Source organism: Apus apus, chromosome 15 (assembly GCF_020740795.1).
Source record: "Apus apus isolate bApuApu2 chromosome 15, bApuApu2.pri.cur, whole genome shotgun sequence".
Classification (NCBI taxonomy): Eukaryota; Metazoa; Chordata; class Aves; order Apodiformes; family Apodidae; genus Apus; species Apus apus.
This window is the reverse complement of record NC_067296.1, coordinates 127,163-147,614: the sequence shown is the minus strand read 5'-3', so window position 1 is coordinate 147,614 and position 20,452 is coordinate 127,163. Positions and strand designations below refer to the sequence as shown.

Below are 20,452 nucleotides of genomic sequence, written 5' to 3'. Positions count from 1 at the left end.
GCTCTCAAGTGCTCTCTTGATTCTGGGCTACCAAAGTAAGTGTGGAACTAAGTGTCCTGGGGAAGGGAGAGTTGCTTACAAGGCAAGGAAGCTCTGCTTGCCAGCCTGACTATGTCATTTCCACTCCAGGGATGATTGCTGCCACTCAGCACCAAAATCCCCCTTGGGCTCCTGACATCGTATCCTCTTGGCCACCCATTTCTGGGCCAAGCATTAGCCAAATCATGGATGTTGTGGAGGCACGTGATGGCCCTTAACACCAGTGCGAGGCAACAAAACACAACTTAAACCTCTGTGCAGACCTCCAACATGATGAGTTTCTGTTTTGTCTGTTCTCGTGTCAAGGAGGAAAAGCAGGAAGAGACAAAAAACTCAGCGGGGGACTTGGCCATCAGCAATCCAGAGACTGATTCGTGGAACGGGAGCCAGCATGGTATGGAGGGCCAGGCAGGTGGTGGGGTGAGCATTCCCACCATGGTTGTGGGGTCTTGCTGTGGTGCTGGGACAGCATTTTGGTGCTCCAGCAGAGTCAAACACCCAGTGCAACATGCTAGTACATGTTCTTGAAGGCTTTTAAGCTCCTCTGCTTGCTTGATCCTGCTCTCTCTGTCTCTTTCCATTTCTCTCCTTTCCTCTCTTTCACTCCATGGGAAGGGTGCACCCTTACAGATGTGGCTGTATTTTCTTCGGGCATTGGGCTGTATTGTGCAGTGCTTTCAGGTCCCTCCCCTTGGGAGCTGAATTTTTTACTTGCTAGCAGATACAATACCAAGTTTGCTCTGAGAGGCACAATGCTGAGCAATAATGTGACTCTGTGCCATGTCTGGCTTTGCCCCCCTCCTTTGGACAGCCTTACAGGGAACTTTTCTCATGAGATTCAGAGCTCACAAGTTTGGGAGCTGCTCCTGTAGGTCTGGTGCTGCTGAAGCTGGGTGATTTGGGGTTGTCTCATCTTGTGGGGATCTATTCCTGAACCATATCAGAAGAAATCTCAAACAGAGCTGTTGATACAGAGGGAAAGAAGACAAGCTGAGGGATGCACTGTTTTCTTGTTTGTTTTTTTTTTTTCCTTGCAGTGCAGTGGGATTGAGGGGGAAGGAAAACCTGGGAAAATACTGAAAATAAACATTTCAGTATTTCAAACAGTAGCAGGGCCCAGATATTTTTAACCCCTGAAATTTCACTCAGTTAACCACTATTAAAAAGTGAATCTCATGTTTTCTTGCCAAGTCCTTTTCTCTACAGTCTGAACTCTGAGTATGTAACCCTCCCTGCTGCATACAAGTAAGAAGTGCTCTGCCTTATTATTGCAGCATTTTATTTTCTGTTATTTTAAAAGTTCCTGAGCAAACAAAATACACAGCTTGATGCTTCAGTGCAAAGGTGGTGCATGCTGTATCTCCAGGTGTATTTCCCATTCTGTGGAAGTGCAGGGTTTACTTATGGTTTCCCCAGACATGCCTGCCACTTTTTTCTGTGTCCTGAAGATTAATAAAGGTTTTCGTCACTCTTAAGTAGTAGTGAAGCATCTAGGTTAGTAACCTTGCTCACTGAAGCTCAGCTTTAATTTCTTCCACGAGTTCCTGTTTTCACAAAATCACAGGATTGGTTGGCATGGTTGGAAAAGACCTCTAGGGTCACCGAGTCTAACCATCCACCCAAGGGAAAAGAAAAAAGAAAAAAAGGGCAAACCACAAAGCCACAACCACACACACCCCAAAACCAACAGCAGACACCCCAAAAAACCTACCATGCCCACTAGAGCATGCCCTGAAGTGCCATAACGACACATTTCTTGAATCACACCAGGGATGGTGATTCCAGCACCTCCCTGGGCAGCTGTTCCAGTGCCTGACCACTCTTTCAGGATAGAAATTCTTCCTGATATCCAGTCTAAACCTCCTCTGGAGCAACTTCAGGCCATTTCCTCTGGTCCTGTCAATATTAATTTGGGAGAAGAGCCCAACACCCACCTCCCTACAACCTCCTTTTGGGGAGTTGTAGAGGGTAATGAGGACTCCCCTCAGCCTCCTCCAAGCTAAACAATCCCAGTTCCCTCAGTCTCTCTTTATGGGTCTTATTCTCTCTTTTCTCCATCTCCACTTCCCTAAGCCCAAGAGAGGAGGGAGTTGGTCTGTTTATCCCCTGCATTTCTGGCCTGCCCTACCCAAGACTGTCTGCTATGGCTGACCTGTAGCTGTGGGTTACTCAGTGCTGGAATAGGCACAGCACTCCTGAAGGCCCTTCAGGTGCTATGAAGCAGGGAGAGAAAGTGGATGGAGAGCAAAAGACTTGGCTTGTGTCTCACGTGCCTCAGGGAAGACCTTTGTGGCCTTCCCAAAGGGATTGAAAGCATGAAGGATCACCTCACTGCCCATGGAGACGCAACGCTGTCTTCTTTTTGTGAATACCTTAAGGGTAAAGGCATCTCTAGGGCATCAAGGTGGCCCTGGATGTGCTAAGGGGGGCTCAGATGGTTGTCTCAGAGCTGAGGATAGCAGAGCTGGTACCTCTGGAGTGGTGGTGGGAGGTTTAGCTCAGTGCTGGTTTGATTGGCTGGGAGCCCTTTGCAGGTGGGCGTGATTCCTAGACCTCTAGATGGATCCTCCTGGTTGTCCCAAATCTGTCAGTGCTGTGACTATTTCATATGTATAGGCTGGAGGAGGCCTGGTTGCAGAGGTGTGCTGATACTTGGCACAGGGTGGCTGTTCCCTCGGGTGCCTCACCAGAGCATTGTACAGAGACAGAACATTTGGGTCCCAGGGACCTGTGTGAGAGCGGGCCTCTTGTCTCTGTCCCTCAGACAGTTGGCCAGCTTTGCTGGAGAAGGGGCTCTGGTAGGATGGTGCTGAGCTTTGCAGGGATGCAGGACTGCGTGTGGGAGAGAGATGTGGTATCCCGGGGACCCATGAGCTCCCTGCCCTCCGCACTGCCCTGAGGCAGGGACGGGCTGGGGCGGATCCTCAGCAGCGCCTCTTGTGTGTGCATTTGTGCTGCGCTCAGGTGCCAGTGAGGAGAAGAAAGAAGGCTGGTCTTGGGTGTCCTACTTGGAGGAGCAGAAAGCTGACGCTGCCCCTTTAGATCTCTTCCAGGATGTGAGTTGGGATTTTCCTTTCTTTTTCCCTCTTTGATCTTCTCTTTTCCTTTTTTTTTTTTCCCCACCCCTCCTCCCTTTCCTCTCTTCCTTGCTTCCCTGTTTTGTGGGACTCTTACTAATAAGCAAGCTCCCATCTTCACCTGGTAGGTGACCAGTCAGCCTCCAGTTTTAATGTGCTTTGAGTCCCATTCCCCAGCAGGGTGCTGTTCCCCATCCCCAGCACCCCACATTTGCCTAGGACACCCCTGTGGCTCTGGCAGGGTGGTGGAGCCTTTCCAGCCCTTCCTCGAAGCCAAGTGTGAGCTCTCCTGAGGCCACGTTGCTGAACTGCACCCCTACTCCCAGGTGTCTGTTTGCCAGGGTGCCAGAGGAGCCAGGCCTATCCCCTAGTCTTAACCCAGGATCACCTTGCTCTGCTGATAGCAAGAGATGCAGACCCACAAGGAGGTGGAACAATGTTTTTCTACAGGAAAATAATTAATTTTGAATGAGAACGTAACCTCTGGCCCACAATCTTCTGGTCCCAGCAGCTCCCATTGCCTTACGCTCTTTGAGATGGCTCTAGACCCAACTACCTGTGTCGTTTTTTATATTGTGGTTTAATTTTTCTTTCCAGTACCAAGTAGCTTCCCAGCGCAAGAATGGCTTTAAAGTGGGGATGAAGCTGGAGGGAATTGATCCACAGCACCCATCTATGTACTTCATTCTGACAGTGGCTGAGGTGAGGTTCCCATGTTTTGCGCAGGGAGGCTCTTTGGCATGGGAGGTCCTCCCAGCTGGCCCCTCTGGGCCCATGTCACTGCGTGAGATGAGCTGGAGCTTCAGCACCTTGGTCAAGCAAATGAGGAGTTTCTTTCCAGTTTGCAGGGGCAGGAGACAGTACTGTGGAGCAGCTGTCATGCCCCAGCCTAGTTGGTCTCTTAATCACCCTGACCTAGCAGGACCATGGAGGGAGACATTGTGGTGATGACAGTTGTTTCTTATCTTTGAGCTGATGTCTCTCAGACAGGTCTGAGCCTGGAGGATGTGGAGGCATCTCATTGCTCTTTCTTATGTCTGGGGAGGCCCACTGTTTGTGGGGCTGTCTGCTCATGTGTGTTGCAGCTTAACCAGCCTTGCCTTGAAGAGCTCCCGAGGCAGTCAGAGAGATCAGCCACACAACACTGGCTGCTGTTCCTGCTGCTGGAGAGATTTCACCAGCACAGCGTGGCATTTAGCCAAAATCCCTTGTGTCAGCATCTCCTCTGGGTGCAGACGAGAATCCTTGCACTTGCTGGACCTAGCAAAGTGCCCCACTGTGGCAACCCATGCACTATGCTGAACCTCCTTTCTTAGGTCTGGCTCGTTGTGGCTTTGCACTTACCTTGCTCCATGTTAGACTCCTTTTGGAACTAGCATGTGCCTCTCAGTTTGAGTACTGGCCTATCATTGACTCTTGGCTTCCCTGAGTCACTTGCTGAGGTTCTGTGCAGGATGGGAGGTCCATGCAGGGCTCAGCTAGGGCCAGCAGGAGGTTTCCATGGCCCTTTCCTTTTCCTGCCCTCTCTGCTGGTAGGTGTGCGGTTACCGGATGCGCCTCCACTTTGATGGCTATTCCGAGTGCCACGATTTCTGGCTGAATGCTGACTCCCCCGACATCCACCCCGCTGGCTGGTTTGAGGAGACAGGGCACAAACTCCAGCCCCCGAAAGGTAAGGAGTTAGCAAGTCCCAGTTGGTGGGTTCTGTTGGAGGACGAGTAGTGGCTCCATGGTGTCCAAGAAGGGATGCTGCTGTGCTAAGGGGGTTCCACAGGACAACCTTTCAGGCTCCCATCACACTGAAGATCTCTGCTTGCTTCCAATTTGGGGCAAAGCCTGGTCACCCTGGATGTCCCAGTGCCAGGCTGGAGCCAGCAGCTGTGCCCCGGAGCAGGTGGGATTGTTCCATTCTGGGGAGGAGCTGAGCTCTGGATTTCTACTCTACTGCTGACATTTCCTGGCACCCCTTCAAAATCAGCCATTGGGCTGAAGCTACAGGCTTTGGCTTTCCCACGGCTGTTGTAGACCCTGTCCACCCACAGCAGGACACTCTTGGCAGGGTGAGGTCTGGTCAGAGATGACCGGGCTCAGCCTCATGACCTCTTGGCTGTTCTCTGTGAACTCACTGCTCTCATTTCTCTTCCTGAGGGGTTGTAGGTTATAAGGAAGAAGAATTCAGCTGGACAAACTACCTGAAGATAACAAAGGCTCAGGCAGCTCCTAAGCATCTCTTCGTGGTCCGAAACACTGTGAGTAGCAGTTTCTCCTTCCTACAAGAGCCTGCAGGTTCAGGTGGGACTTCTGCCCCTCCAGCTGAGCAGAATGCCTCCACCAGTGCTGGGCTTTTCTCTGTCCACTTGACACTTCTCAAGCCTGAGTGCACTGCTGGCATTGCTGAATGAATGTGGCATGTTTTGCTGCTGAGGATCCCTAGCTTGGATATTACTTTGATGTGCCCGAAGTTGGCATTGGTCTGATTCACTGTTTCATCCAGGTCAGTCTCATGGACAATTAAATCTGTTGTAAAAGCACTGATGAGAAGTAACAGCTACTTCCAACAATTATTTTGCCAAAACCCCTCAGTTAATATTTCATAGGTATAATTATTTTGTCCCTATTTTGTGTCTTCACTGTAGAAATATAAAAATGTCTCTGCCTTCATTTTTCATATAGCAGCTTGGGTAAGGAAAGTGGGAATAAAGCAGAGTGGAAAATGCTGATGGTTTCTTAGTCAGCTGCGGAGGAAACTCAACCTACTGATAAATCAACCTCTCCAAGTTATTTATGGTGTCTAAACCCTCCTGTTCTTTGCTGCAACAATCCCAGTAGTGTGTGTGATGCAGCATTTTGCACAGATCTAAGAAATAAAGGCAAGGTAGGATGAAGGACCCCATCCCAACTCCTTCCTGCCAAGCCTAGGGCATTCATTGCTGCTAACAGTGGCGGAGAGGATTGTGACCACAAGCAAGTGTTTTGTGACAAAATCTGAATCAGTGCAAATCAGAGGCTGTTTTTTCTCTTGGAGGTTACTGCTTATAGAAGATCCCGAAGGCCTGAAGATTTCTTTTCCTCTTTCTTTTTGTGGCCAAGCTGAATCACCCTCTGCCTCTTTTCTTGTATGCACAGCTGGGCACTGCCCTTCTGGGATCCCAAGTGATACTGGGCCTGCCTGGAGGGTCTGGTTTTGGGAGGGTTTGGGCAGATGCCTTCTTGCAGCAGGCAGTGGAAGCTGTGAGGAGGGCACTGGGACTGTGACTGAAAGAAACCTGCCTCTCTCTCCTCCCAGCATGAGGCTTCTCCAGGCTTTGAAGTGGGCATGAAGCTTGAAGCTGTGGATCGTATGAACCCTTCCCTGATATGTGTTGCCACGGTGACGGATGTGGTGGACAATCGTTTTTTGGTTCACTTTGACAACTGGGATGATACTTATGACTACTGGTAAGTGCACAGAGGCTGCTGGGATGCCAGTGCTGGGGACACCCCCTGCTGCTGCTTCAGCAGGAGTAACAGTGTGCTTGGGAAAGCATGAGGCAGTCTCAGCACACTGCTGCTGACAGGCCACCAGTAGTCCAGTGAGGCAGAGGGTCACTCCCCTGAGCTGGGGGACAAACCTTTTACCTGTTCCATGTCAAATCCTGGGACATTGCCATGGCTCTGTAGTTAATGTGGAGCAAGGACTGACATGATTTCATACCGTGGGCTCGCCCTGAGACCTTCTCAGGAGATGGACCTGCAGTGCAGATACTGAAGGCCTGATCTTCGAAAGAGCTCCTGTGTTTGCAGGCAGGGGATTGTGGCTGGAGTGGGGAGGGTGCTCCAGTTGAGGCTGGTTAAGGCCAATTAAAATTGCCAATTAGCACAATGAAAGTCCTGAGAGCAACTCTCCTTTGTGGCTGGAGCTCTCTGACCACTTACTTCTTGCCCCAAGGAGCTGTGGGACTGCAGCGATTTCTGTCCCTGGCTACACCTTGGCTTCTGCAGGGGCTTTTGCTGGTGGTGGTGCAGGCCTGCAGACCTGTCCTGGGCCCCCGCAGCCTGCACTGTCTAGCAGTAATGAGCCAGGTATCTCAATCCTGTGTAAGAGTTTGGGTGTGTTTTCTAGGTGTGACCCCAGTAGTCCATACATCCACCCAGTTGGATGGTGTCAGGAGCACGGCAAACCCCTCACGCCTCCTCAAGGTGAGTCAGTGGCCTGGGAGTGCAGCCTTCACTGGTGCATCCCCTCAGGGACAGGCTTCCCAGGGTGGCATGGGGAACGTGCGGGCACAAACCCCATGGCCCATGCTTATCTGCAGACCCAGGAAGTCCTTCAGTCAGGCCACAGCCAGGGATGTGGCATGCTCCTGCCAAGGCTTCTTTATACCTGTTCAGGTGCAGCATGATGGTTTGTGTCAGGCTGAGTGGAGACAAAAGAAAGACCCAGGCTGTCTGTGCAGGCCCAGATGTTTCTTCTTGTACCCTGGCTTCCATCATCCATGAGAATGTAGTAGTACTTCTTGATGTCTCTCAAGTTTCCATGTGCTTATCACAGACTTGGTTGATCCTTCAAGGCAGTGGGACATTTTGGGGTACTTGCCATCTTCCTGCAGGCATGTCTCACCTTCTACAACTTTCCCCTTCTAGATTATCCTGATCCTGACAACTTCACCTGGGAAAAGTACTTAAAGGAAACTGGAGCATCTGCTGTCCCAGCTTGGGCCTTCAAAGTGGTGAGTGCCATATCATCTGCTCCACTGCACCTGGGCAGGAATTTGAGTTTTCTCTATTGTCAGGTCTTTGCTTTTATGAGAAGTCAAATTATGTTCATTTGTGGTTTGGATCTACATTTAAGGTTCAGACTATCAGGTCAGAACTATCCTGGGCAAATAGTTCAAAACTAGGAAAAAGGGGAAGTATGACCATCCACTCATCTGGACAGGCACCACATGATGAGAGATCCTTCAGGCTTGCCTGATGGTTGTCGCAAATTGCAGCACCAGCAGCTGTGGCCAGCCAAGTATGGCTGCAGTATAGATCCACCAATTGTGTCTTAAGACCTTTCTTCCGTTGGGCACAGCTTTCCCATCTTGTTAAAACACAACTCAGATCTGGGGTCTGTACCCGCTCTCTCCTTTTGTCACTGTGAGCTGGGATGGCTCTTACTTGGACAAGCCAGGGCTGAGGGCTGGGCTTGAGGAACTCACACTGCTGGGAAAGATGCTGAGGGGCTTGGGTGCCTGAAGCATGGCCTTGCTTCCTGCTGACCTGGGTTCTTCCTGGCCCCAGCGCCCACCCCATGGCTTCCTGGTCAACATGAAGCTGGAGGTAGTGGACAGGAGGACTCCTTCGTTCATCCGAGTGGCCAGTGTGGAGGACGTGGAAGATCACAGGATAAAGGTGGGTGCTGGAGTCTTGATGCTGTGACCAGGCACTGTGCTGGCTTGCTCCTGCCCTTCCCGACTTCCTGCCAGCTGCAGTGGCAAAGTGTGTGGAGGTCTGTGGAAGCACACTGTGCCTGGCTCCAGGAGTGGAGGAGAGCCTTGTGCTGCAGTTCACCTCTACCCTGCTGCTTGTTGTCAGCTTGGAGGGCTCCAGAGCTGCTCAGGGAGGTGCTCCAAGGCTTGAAGGGTGACATCTCTACTTGTTTCCTTAGATCCATTTTGATGGCTGGAGCCATGTCTATGATTTCTGGATTGATGTGGATCATCCAGACATCCACCCCATTGGCTGGTGCTCAAAAACTGGACACCCACTGCAGCCTCCTCTCAGTAAGTCCTATGCCTGGGTCATTCTCTTATACCACGGCCCAACTGTGCCAAATCCCCACTGTCACTGCCATCTGTATGCACAGAAATGGGTGGGCAGGTTCTGGCTGACGATGAGCAGGGTGGAAGGGCTTTTCTGTGGAGTTGTTGGTTGGAAAAGTTCTCCCTGTTTGGCTCAGGCAGGGAGCCCAGACACATCACTCTGCCTAGGGCTGCAGCCATGACAGTCTCTCTCCTGTATTTCCTCCTGCTCTAGGGCCAAAGGAACCAGCTTCCTCTGCCCATGGGGGCTACCCAACCCTGGGCTGCAAGACCATCCCTCACACCAAGAGCTCCAAGTACAGCTTTCACCACAGGTGAGCTCCCCAGCATGGCTCAGAGGGGCAAAGCCTGTGTTGGCCCTTTCTCTGCTCCTCCACACCCCTGAGCCCCACCAGCAGCCAGCCTTCCTCTGCACCTGCCCCATGCCTGGCTCTGCCCCCTGCTTAGGGGCAGCTCTTGCTGTCCCCAGGTCATGCCCCAAGGCAGCCCAGTGCCTGTGGGTGGTGGGACTCCTGTGAACTCCTGCTCTGCGCCTGTCCTGGGGCACTCAGAGCCTCTGGGGTGCTCCACTTGCCCAGCTACCTGTGAGGACATATGGGCTGTGTATGGACAGTGCCTCTGAGGTGCTCTTCACTGATACCAGCTTCAAGGACAGTGTTCCTCCCCTCACTTGTGGTTGCCTTTCACTGTAAGGTTGTGAGCTGGGAGGTTGTCACAGATGAGACTGGAAGGTCTTCAGGTCACTTAAAGAATCACTGACAAAGATCTCAACAAAAAGTCAGTTTTAATGTATATTTATGTAAGTGTAACTTAACAGAACTCAACAACAACATTCACTCTGTTACCTACTGTGTGGAAGGGACACGCAGAGGTTGGAATTGTACTGGAGATGTTCAATTTTGGTACCTAATTTCACAAAAGAAGTTGCAATATACCCCTCAGTACCCCATGGAGTCAAATTATAGCAACCTAATATAACTGGATTTTTCTCTTGTACCCAAGAGTTCTGCCTAGTTGGATGAACCAGCTTCCTTTGGGAGACGTATGAGATGCAGGGTCACAGCTCAGTGCAGTCCCAGGGAACTCCAAAGTGCCACCTCCTTGGAGTTCCAGGAAGAGTTAGGGAGTGCCTGATCATCCCAAATCACTGTATTTGCACCAGGACAAGAAGGTACCCGATTGTCTGGACTCACTCTTCCAGTAGGCAAGATCAGAAAGTGCCAGATTGCTATTGAAATAAGAATAATGTTGGGCCCACTGCACTTGTGGGCAAGAACAATGTTGGCTGATGTTGATGGGGCAACATGGCTCAGTAAACGGGGGTTCTGTACCACCACAGAAGTCCTGAGAAGGAACAGTGCATCTCCCCCAGCTCAGTCAGTCACTTCCATGAACTTTTTCAGGGGAAACAGGCACAGTGTAGTGCCAATCCCAGCATGGCAGGCTGGCATCAAGAAGAGTGAGTATGGTGGAGCATCTGTGAGGATGGGGAAAGCAGATCTTGCTCTAGGGGTTTCTCTACTGGTCACATTTGTGACAGTTGCTTCCTCCTCACTCTTGAGGTTAGTCTGGATGCCTGTGGGTGCAAGGATGGGAAGATGGAAACTCTGTGAACCCCAATGACCCCCTTGATCAGCACTGTTGTGATTTGCACGGGGTCACCGTGATGGCAATGGAGAAGGTGGGATGGTTGTACCTGGAGGGGCTGTGTGTTCAGCACGCCTTTATTCTGCTTTCTGTGGCCTTTGCTTGCCATGCTCAGGGACAGAGGGCTTGTCCCCTGGTGCTGCTCTGAGCTGGATCCAACACTTGCCTCCCCTCTGTTCTCTAGGAAGTGCCCCACGCCGGGCTGCGATGGGTCAGGACACGTGACTGGGAGATTCACAGCCCATTACTGCCTCTCAGGGTGCCCTCTGGCAGAGAAGAACCAGGGCAGGCTTAAGGCTGACTTGTCCGACACCGAGGCCTCCACTCGCAAGAGGAACCTGATTGGCTTCCCTCAGCGAAAGAAATCTCGGCACCACGGGAGGTAGGGGCAAGCCTGGGGAGCTCCATGCACAAGTGCAGGGCCCCTGTGCCTCAGCTGCCATCTCTGGGAGCAATGGCCAAGCCAGAGAGGCTCTTTGACCACGGGGGAGCATGGTTGCTGGCGTCTGTCCTTCCGGCTCTGTTGGGCACCTCTCTCCATTTTTCATTCCATGTTTTGTGTCTTTAGCTATCAACCTTTTGGGTCAGGGTCCAAGAGATGATTCTTGCTCCCGCTGCCACGGCATTGCTCTGTGCAGTGTGGAGAAGGGCCCTCGGGCCAGTCCCAACCCAGTTGGAAATCAGTCTTCCTGTCTCTTTAGAGGGCGACCTCCAAAGTACCGGAAGATCCAGCAGGAAGACTTCCAAAGTAAGTGCTGTCCTCTGCCATGGTGTCATCACAGGGGCAAGGCTCGAGGACCTGGGGTGGTGGCTGTTGGAGGCTGGTCTCCCTTGGCTTACTCAGACCTCACACAAGTCAGCACAAGGAACATCCTCACCTCTCACTAGAACTACGCTAGGTCCCTTATCGTGTCTTTTGGTTGGTATATGTACATCTTCAAGGGCTTTAGGGCAGGGAATTAGGATCTTCTTGCTGTGGTTGTGCATTTTTCCAGTGCTTTGTCCTCTTCAGACAGGAGTGCTGTGTGTTCATCCTGTGGCTGCCCTACCACAACCTATCAGTGTAGTGTCCAATGACTACTGCAGCACAGAAACTGATACTGAACAGTTTGCTTTGCATTTAGTTCTGCTGACTGACATTTATTCCAGCCAGTATCTGTGGGCTGTCCTGCCTACCCCAATGCCAGGGGTGAAGAGGATCTCTTCTTGGGAGCCATCCTTGACTCCTTGGAGCAGAGAACAAGGAAAAAACTTGGTTAAAAATATAAAATTAATGGAATTATATGAGATGGCATTCTGGTGGGAAATTTAACATTGAAATCTAGTTCAATGTGGAAAATGAATGATTGAAGGTGAACAAGGCAATGAACAAGGCAAAGCCAAGTGTGTCTCTAAACTTCTTCCCCCACCATCCCCAGTCCCATCAAACTGAACGTTTGGGTACACTGATATCCTGTTAATTCAAGGGACAACCACTAGCTCTTAATACCTGGACCTGTGAGACCATCTGCTGCTCGCCCTGGGCCTTCCTCTGAACAGGGCCCTTCCCAAGAATTGTAGGATATCATGGGATGGGATGTTCTCCTACCTCGTGTGACATCTTACATTGTTGTTGCCAGCTATTTCTTCAGACAGTCTGCACCAGTCACTCTTCATGTCTGCCCTGTCTGCCCATCCTGACCGCTCCCTGTCACTCTGCTGGGAGCAGCACTGCAAACTTCTGCCAGGGGTGGCTGGCATCACAGCAACTACAGTGGCCAAGTGGACCATTGATGAGGTAAGATGGTTCCAAAGATTGCATGCTGGCTCCTAAGCCACTGGCATAGCTGTGAGCACTCTACATTGCCATGTAGCACCATGGTGCATGCAGCAGGCATGGAGGGGCTTCAGAAGCCACTTCCTGAGCTGTACACACTTGGGGGGTGCTGTGTGGACAGCTGCCAGACATGAGCCATGATGGCAGCTTCTGGGAATTACATGCAGAACTACCAGGTTCTTGCTTAGCTTGAATGTGACACTAGTCCAGGGCAGGCAGGAAAAGACAAACAGCAGTCCCTTCATTTAACATGTGACAGGAAGAAATCAGTTTTATCTTTGCCACGTTAAAAAGATTGTTCAGATAAGAAGTCACTTCCCTGTTTCTCTGAAAAAGAAATATTTACCTCAAATTCTTCATTGTCACCTTCATTCACCTTTGTGGACATCTGTGATAGCCTCTCTTAAGGTGTGGCTAGCTGAAACTCTGGCACCTGCCCCAGCAGCCAGGCCTGTCTGATTTCACCAGTAGCAACCTGTGTGCCCCTCTCCTGCCCCTCCCTGTGCCTGTGAGTGGGAATGGTGTGGGGCTGGAGGCACCTGTACTGTAGTCCAAGTGTGGTCTCTAGGCACAGGAGGGTGCTGCAACTGCAGCCTTTGCCATAACAGTCACATATTACCTTACATGCGCGGAATGCCCCTATGGAAGGGAAGTTGTGGGCTCATGGGGGTCTCCAGTGAGAAACGTTGCTCTGTCTTGACATTCTTCTGTTTATTCCAAGGTCTTTAGCTTTGTTCAGACCCTGACGGGTTGCGAGGACCAAGCCAAGCTCTTCAAGGATGAGGTGAGAAGGGCTAGAGGATGAGTGCAGGTGGCAAAGGACAGCGCTTTGTCAACAGGGCAGGGAGGAATTGACCAGTGGCCTTTCTGCAGTGGTTGCTGCTAAGTGCTGAGAACACCTGACAGTGATCCTACCCTGCAGCCCCACTGAGTGTGCAGATGTCTCCCTGTGCAGAGCCCGTGGCAGGAGGGGAGCTGCTGACCCCAAGGGAGCTGTGCTGCCCTGCTCTCCCCACATGGAGAGGGATGGGCCCTCTGAGGAGGCTGGAATGGGGGACCAGAAGGAGGTGGTGCTGCAGCACCTCCTGAGGGAAGCTGCTTACTCCTCACCCATTAGTCCTTCCCCACCTGTGGACAGACATGCTGAAGGGCTGCTCTCTGCTATGTGTAGTACAACCAGAGCAGGCTGGTCCTGGGCACACCGGGTGCAGCAAGTGTTCCAGCCTGTTAGTAAATGGCCACTGCACTCCAAGGGTGTTCAGGCATGCAAAGCTGAACTGGGGCAGCCTCCACACATACTAGGAACTGGAGCAGGGGATGGAGGGGTGTTTGCCCAGAGCAGGTTACCTGCTGGCTGTGCCTGTTGCACTCTGGCACAGAGGCTTGGGCTGGCTGCAGGGTGAGCTCCTGGGGCAGCCCCTGAAAGGGCTCTTCTTCCACTCGGCCCTGTTCCTGGGTGTGTGAGCTCCCAGCTCTGGCTTATCTGAGGCAGCAATGGAGTACCGTGGGTGGCCCATAGCCCTGCGATCATCTTGTGGCTGAGGGTGAGTGCAACTGTGCACATCCCCTGGTCGCACCCATGCTGGCTGTCCCTAGGAAGTCACAGACTGGGTTTTCAGTGAGTGCCTTTGTCCCTGCTCTCTCCAGATGATCGATGGGGAGGCCTTCCTCTTGCTGACACAGGCTGACATCGTCAAGATTATGAGTGTCAAGCTGGGCCCAGCCCTCAAGATCTACAATGCCATCCTCATGTTCAAAAACGCTGATGACACCTTAAAGTGACTTTTCTTGGCCTGATCGGGACTCTCCATCAGCTCTGGTGCTGCCAAACTGTCTGGTCAGGACAGAGATTACCCTGACTGGCCACAGCTTATCATGTCCTGTTCGTGTCCTCTCAGATGCACATCTCTGCTCTCTCACCAGTCCATCTCCCATCCTGTCCCCTCCACTCCACAGTACCCTTCTCCTTCAGCGCTGCGTGCCAGCGGGTCCCAAGACTCAGGGCCAGCTGCAGTGACAGAGGGTGGGTGTGGAACTGGCCTGGCTTAGTGTGACAGCCACCCTCCGTGTCCTGCTGTGACTGCACTGATCCAGGGGGGTGTGGTGAGGCACAGCAGAGGGGTGCAGAGTGTCTAGGAGCTGCGGTCTGACACCCCTGCTCACATCACCCAGACAAGGGAAGGGACTGGCTGCCTGCATATGCGCTTGCACCCATTTAAAGGCTGCTTTTTGTTTTGCTCAGCAGCTGAGAGGGAATTTTTTTTTCCCCTCAATGTGTTCCTCTGGGGGCACTTTCATAGGGACTAACATTGTTTCCAAGGGACGCTCTCAAGGAGCTTCTGCTCACTTTGCCTTTTTCTCCAAATTCTTTTGAGTTTCCCTTTAAGGCCAGATGATTACTTTGCTTTGCCCCTTCACTCACCTCTTGCCCCTTCCAGGGCACAATGTGTCCTGACTGCTGCTCTGCCCACAACCAACATCTGTTCTTTATTCCTCTTTATTGTCATACTGAAGCCCCAGGTCCAGGGCTGGAGGGGTGCAGAACAAGCTCCATGTCCAGAACAAGCATTTTAGGCTGTCTTTGCCAGCACATCTCTGGGAGAAAGGATGCTTGGCTAACTTGTTCCCCTTGCAGCAATTAAAAAATCCTCTGCAAAGAAAATTTGGGTCCTCTTTAATCTACGTATTAGGAGCAAGGCCCTTTCTAGAGTAGAAACAGCTGCCAAGGACAAGAAGCATCCATTCTTCCACAGGCAGATCCACAGCTCAGTTCTGAAGGCATTCCTAAGTTGGCTGGCTCAATCTTGCTAAGCTGCCTTCTCCCCGTTTTTTGCCCTTATAAAGCCCCCAGGTTTTTCTTTCTGAAGAGCATGATCTGCTGCTGTCCCTGGATTCCCTGCCTGCAGATCTAAAAGAAAACTGGCAGCTAACTGGGGTTTTTTTCTGTCTTTTTCATAGTGTAGCACATTTTCAAGAAGGGTGCAGGCACTTTGGGAATGCCTGTGTAACACTGTCCCTTGTAAGGGAGGAGGGGCCCAGTAGACTAGGACTCCAGAGCCAGGAAAGCCAACATGCCACGGGCTCCTGGCAGAGTCCTAGGCAGCTTCAGGTAGTCCCTGTCTCCCCTGGCAGCACCTGCTGTGGTCTGTCATCCATCTGTGTATGCCTGCTGTGGGTGCTGTTGGACCACTGGTGTGACAGCACAATGCTGGAGGGCTGCCACCTGCCCCAAGGGCTCTCCATAGTCTGCAGTGATGCGATCCAAGTACCACGTCCCCTTCCTTTCCCGTTCCTAAGAATGACATATCAGTAACAAAACAATTTTTCCACCCTTCCCAGTGCCCAAAGACAGGAATGAATGGATCTTAGCAAGTGCACCAGCAATGCATCTTTGAGCAGCACTGCCTGGGGAGCCACTGTCACACCGGGTCAATCTGTTCATGGAAATGTAGCATTTTGACTTTTTGTTACTGAGTATTTGTAGTCACAATTGACCTGCTCTTGGAACATCTGCTGCTTGCTCTTCATGCAGGACTGACGACTAGTCAGTGTATTTGTTTTGTCAATGCTTGGGTTTGATTCAGGCAGCTTTCCCTCTCTGTTCCTCTTTTAATATCTTCCATCTCTTAAAGCAGTGCAGTGTGGTCAGCTGTGGAGAGAGGAGTGGTGGGAAGGAACATCTGTGTCCCTGGGTCCTACAGTCAGTCCCCGGGTCAACTTTGATCCACAGTAAATGGTCCTGAAGCTGATCTGTTCAGTGGATGGAGGGTCTCTGGGCTGCTGTGTGTTTGGGAAGAAGAGGAGCTCTGGGGCCCCCAGCTGTGAGACTCTATGCAGATTGAGCTCTCTCTCCAGGTGTGATCTGGGACAGAACAGCTCCCTTGTGCAGGACGTAGTTATTTGGCTTATAAGGAAACATCTTATGAAAGCATCCTGTTTTCATCTGCTCAGTTCTGTCATGCTTAGTCATTCCTCCTGCTGGGGAAGGGACTAACCACTGGCCCTGGGTGTTGGGAAAGGAGCTGCTACCCAGGTGTCAGATCTGATATTAGTGTGGAGAGCCTTGTCTCTCAGAGTTACCCTGGAGAGCAGAAGTGGTGGTGAGCCTAGAAGATGCCTCCTGAAGGGTAAGAGGAGACATGAGCCAAGCCATGGGTACATCACAGGGTACAACCAACACCATCAGCTCTTGCACTGCTGTTGGGTGCAATCAAGCTGTGCTCTGCCTGGGCACCAGCAAGAAAAGGCAGAGGTGCATGCTGTAGACTGTCATAGCCATGGACATCAGCAGGAAGCTGTGCTCAGGTGGTACTGCCTCACCTGGGCTCTTTTGAGCTCCCTCTAGGAGAGCAGACTGAACAGGACTGCTAAGGTGCTCCCCTTTGGCTGTGGAGTCTGGCTGCACAGCTGGACCCCAGGTCTCTGCTGCATCTGAGCTCTAGTCAGGGAGCCAGGAAAACTAGTCCCAATGTAGGGCTGATGTGAGGGTCTCTGTCACACAGTTAACTGCTGTCTCAAGTTCATCAGCCTCTTGGGCTGACTCAGCCGTTTGGGCACAAAGCTTCTGGATTCATTTGGGTGAGAGAGTTACAGGGTTTGTAGGTGGTCAAGGGCTATTAACTGTTAAAACTTATAACCTTCTTGTTTCCTTCAAACCAAACCAGACTCAAAGTATTGTGTGTGTACATGTGGATGGGTGTTTTTGGAAGTACCACAACACCATTTCCCCAACACCCTGTTGGTGTGTCTTGTTTTAATGTGGTGGTCTCTGTAGCTGTGGAGGCAGCAAGATCTAGTCCCAAGATCTTGGGCGATGTGTCCTCCTGTCCTCCATGGGCAGAAGTTGTCTCTGGTACCAGCAGAGAATCCAGGAGAAGGAAGATTTGCTGCGTTCCTGAAGATGAATCCTCTGTTTCCATAGAGCATTGATTGGGAGAACATCAAGGGCAGCTGTGACTAAGGCAGAAGCACTGAAGTTTTTCATCCTTCTCCTGCTGCCCTATCAAACTCCTCACAGGGATGTCCACTGCCATGTCACTAAGAGGCAGGAGAGGACAATGGCTCTGAGTTTGGCCCACAGGTTTCTCTCTGGGGTCTGAGAGATGTGACCAACCCAACATTTCAAAGTCAATGAAGGATTTTTCAAGGTCAATGTTGTTTTGAGTGGGGTCCCCCAAGCCTATGCTCCTGTCATTCCTGTCCCTGCTGCTGCAGGTGGTGTTGTCAGGGCTGAGCTGGAGCCATGGGAGATGTCCCAACATCTTCTCCAGTCTTGGGCATGAGGTGTCTTCTGGGTTGGCTGGTCTGTAAGTGGCTCTACGTGAATGGGAGCAGTTGGAGACTCAGAACAGTGTTTGTCCCTCCCCATGGAAATGGCCAGCATCATGATAGTGTGAGGCCAAGGTTTCCCTTTCCAGGAGAGCAGCCAGGCTGAAGCTGCAGTCTTGTTCCTGTCCTCTAAGCCACCCATTTCCTCTGGTGCCTGAGGCTCACTTGTCCTTGGGGGAAGGGGAGAAAAGGTGTATTTTGGAAGGAGCGTGATTATGAGAACAACATCTTTTTTGCACTTTCTTTCAGTTTGCACTCATTTTTAATTTCTTTTTTCCCCCCGTGTTTTTTACATTTGCACCTCCTCTTTGTGTTTTCATGACAGAAATGATTTTGTTGTAGCCAGTGAAACTATTCTGGAACTTTGTGTCCTGAGTATACAGAGGCTTAAAGGTCCTATATATATCTAAATTTATAGCTGTATAAAGATAAATTTATATATATAGGATCATGGTGTGATGTGTTTCATCAGTGTTTTAAAATAATAAACGAATGTGAGCAATGGAATCCTGTGTGGCAGGAGACTGGTTATTCAGCCCTGCTGCCTCCCCTGGGGAGAGGTACTTGGCCCTGCTGGGAGGGAAGGAGGCAGACACCCCCTACTATGAGGCTCACCCGGCCCCCATACCCCAAAGGCCCCATAACCCTTCCCAGCCATGATCAGCCCCAGCATTACCAGGACCCTGGCCCCCAGGGCCAGGTGCTCCACATGGCTCTAGTGATCTGCAGGGGACGGGAAGGAACAGGAGCTCCCAGAGTAAGGCAGTCCTGTGAGGGCAACAGGGGAATCTAGGAGAATGGCAGAGGTACATATGGGCCAGCAGACACCTGTGGACAAGGGGACACACTGAGGTGCTCCTGGATGAAAGGGGGATAAAGGGAAGTTCAGAGGGAGCAAAGGGAGACCCAGGGGATCCTGTTGTCTCTACCTCCGACATCCTACTCCCCTGGGACACCCCCTACCCACAGTCTCTGGCCTGTCACCCTGCCCAGTGGTACCAAAGGCAGGAAGGACAGGAGCATGGAGCTAGCCCTCACCTGCTACTGCCAGCTAGATGGTGCCACAGGGCTGTGACAAGACATATGATTGTCCCTGAGGCTGGTAGGTGCAGCCATAGGCATCCCCTTACCGTTGTTCCCCAACTGGTAGCCTAGCAACCCTGTCTATAGGGTCTCTAGGGTCATCTGTAGGGTCTTTGAGGAGTTAGCAAGGCTCAAAGACATCTGAAGGAAGCTGTGATCGTCTGCTTAGACCCCTATTACAGCTGCTTCGTTCCCCTACATCCTCTTTTCTAGTTCCCTCAGGATGCCTGGGAGGAAGAGCAGGGTGTGACTAGGGGAATATCTCACCTCTCACCACCAAATCCGGGGTCTTGCTGATAGCAGGCCCTTTGAATGAAGCAGCCTTGGTGAAACACTGGTGGCTGTAGTGGCCCTCGTAGCCTTCATGCACATGGGAGTGGTTGAAATCATCCTGTTCCTTTGAGAGAAGGTCGAGGGCTTTGACCTGGCCCCCCCGGTACAGGAAAGAGCCAGCACTGGAATGTGAGATGGTGCAATGGAAACTCTGCCCAGGAAGGACAGAGAGGACAGGTTTGGGAAGATGGAATTCTGTGGGGAGAGGAGAGAGGAGAGGAGGAGAAGGTGTGCAGGGCTTTGACATGGTGTCAGGAAGCACCTGGTTCAGGCAGAGGTGAAGATGGTTCCCACCTCTCCAAGCCTGGGAACAGGGGAAAAACCCTGCCCATCATGTAGATGGGGAAAGCAAGTGGTTGTGTGTGCCCTGTCTGCTCGTGTGGCATCTGACCCCAAGCCAAGGGGAAACAGCACATCCCTCACCTTGCAGAGTTTCACCGTGAGCCAGCACAGTGCCTCCATCCAGGCAATGGCAGCTGTGTCCTTTTGGTTGGCATTAGAGAGAACCTGGTCCTGCTGCCACACAGCTTCAGGGTATGGAGCTGGTGGCCATTCTTCTACAGCACAAAGTTCCCATTGTCACACTGGCAGCTACAGCAGATGGTGGTACAGTCCTCTGGTAGCTTCAGGAAGATGGAGACTGTGGAGGCACCTGCACAGATAGAGAGATGCTGCCAGACGGGGAGTCCCCAGTGCCTGGCTGCCCTGCTGCAAGCCTGGAGGTGGCTCCAGACCCTGTCCCCACACAAGGGAGGGTTTTGTGAGGCTGGGGAAGACCCCTGCGAGATGGGTGGGGGACCAGGGATGTGTCCAAACTTCCCATCTACCTCCTCATGATAGTCACTTCGTGTAGCCTTGCTCTCTGCCATCAGCCAAGCACCTGCAAGGGAAACAGTCTTGTAACATCTCTGTGTGTCTGGACACCTCTTGCTGCCCTCTGAGAGCTCTCAGAGCCTCTGCCGCTCACCAGGGGCAAGAACATGTGTCACAGGCAGCATCATGTGCCTCTTGGCTGCCTCTGTTCTCAGCTCAAGCTGGGCTTCTTCACAGGAAGGCTTTGGCCATAGGCACTTAGCAGCTGGGTGGCTTCTTGTGGGTCCTGATAGGCCCTCGTTGCCATAAAACACCTTCTGCCCCTTAGCTTGGGCTTCTGCAGACACAACTAGCAAAGCTGGGATGGTTGAACTGGAGCAACAATGTCCTAACCACATGGTCAGGGCTGGACACCTGTGACAACATGGTCTTAGGATTCTCCTGACTTCAGGAGAGAAGCTATTGGGACTTTTAGTTGCTCTTTCTTGGCTCTGGTCACTTGATGGGGAAATGGCTTCCTCTCAGCTCTT

The 20,452-nt window shown here is 51.7% G+C and overlaps 1 protein-coding gene across 5 annotated transcripts in view; it reads left to right on the top strand.

Moving 5' to 3' along the window:
- The window catches only part of LOC127390802 (lethal(3)malignant brain tumor-like protein 1), a 34,115-nt gene extending 15,915 nt beyond the window's left edge, over nucleotides 1-18,200 (top strand). For 2 of the 5 annotated variants that reach the window (XM_051632801.1, XM_051632798.1), the window contains 16 exons: nucleotides 346-433; nucleotides 3,004-3,095; nucleotides 3,714-3,818; nucleotides 4,653-4,788; nucleotides 5,265-5,365; nucleotides 6,403-6,554; nucleotides 7,219-7,295; nucleotides 7,740-7,825; nucleotides 8,382-8,492; nucleotides 8,749-8,863; nucleotides 9,117-9,216; nucleotides 10,734-10,931; nucleotides 11,251-11,297; nucleotides 12,169-12,326; nucleotides 13,087-13,149; nucleotides 14,013-18,200. In XM_051632801.1, coding sequence (XP_051488761.1) covers nucleotides 346-433; nucleotides 3,004-3,095; nucleotides 3,714-3,818; nucleotides 4,653-4,788; nucleotides 5,265-5,365; nucleotides 6,403-6,554; nucleotides 7,219-7,295; nucleotides 7,740-7,825; nucleotides 8,382-8,492; nucleotides 8,749-8,863; nucleotides 9,117-9,216; nucleotides 10,734-10,931; nucleotides 11,251-11,297; nucleotides 12,169-12,326; nucleotides 13,087-13,149; nucleotides 14,013-14,147 — 1,764 coding nt within the window. In that variant the 3' untranslated portion in view covers nucleotides 14,148-18,200. The other 3 variants (XM_051632797.1, XM_051632799.1, XM_051632800.1) reach the window with 3 other exon arrangements.
- Nucleotides 18,201-20,452: the final 2,252 nt, after the last annotated feature.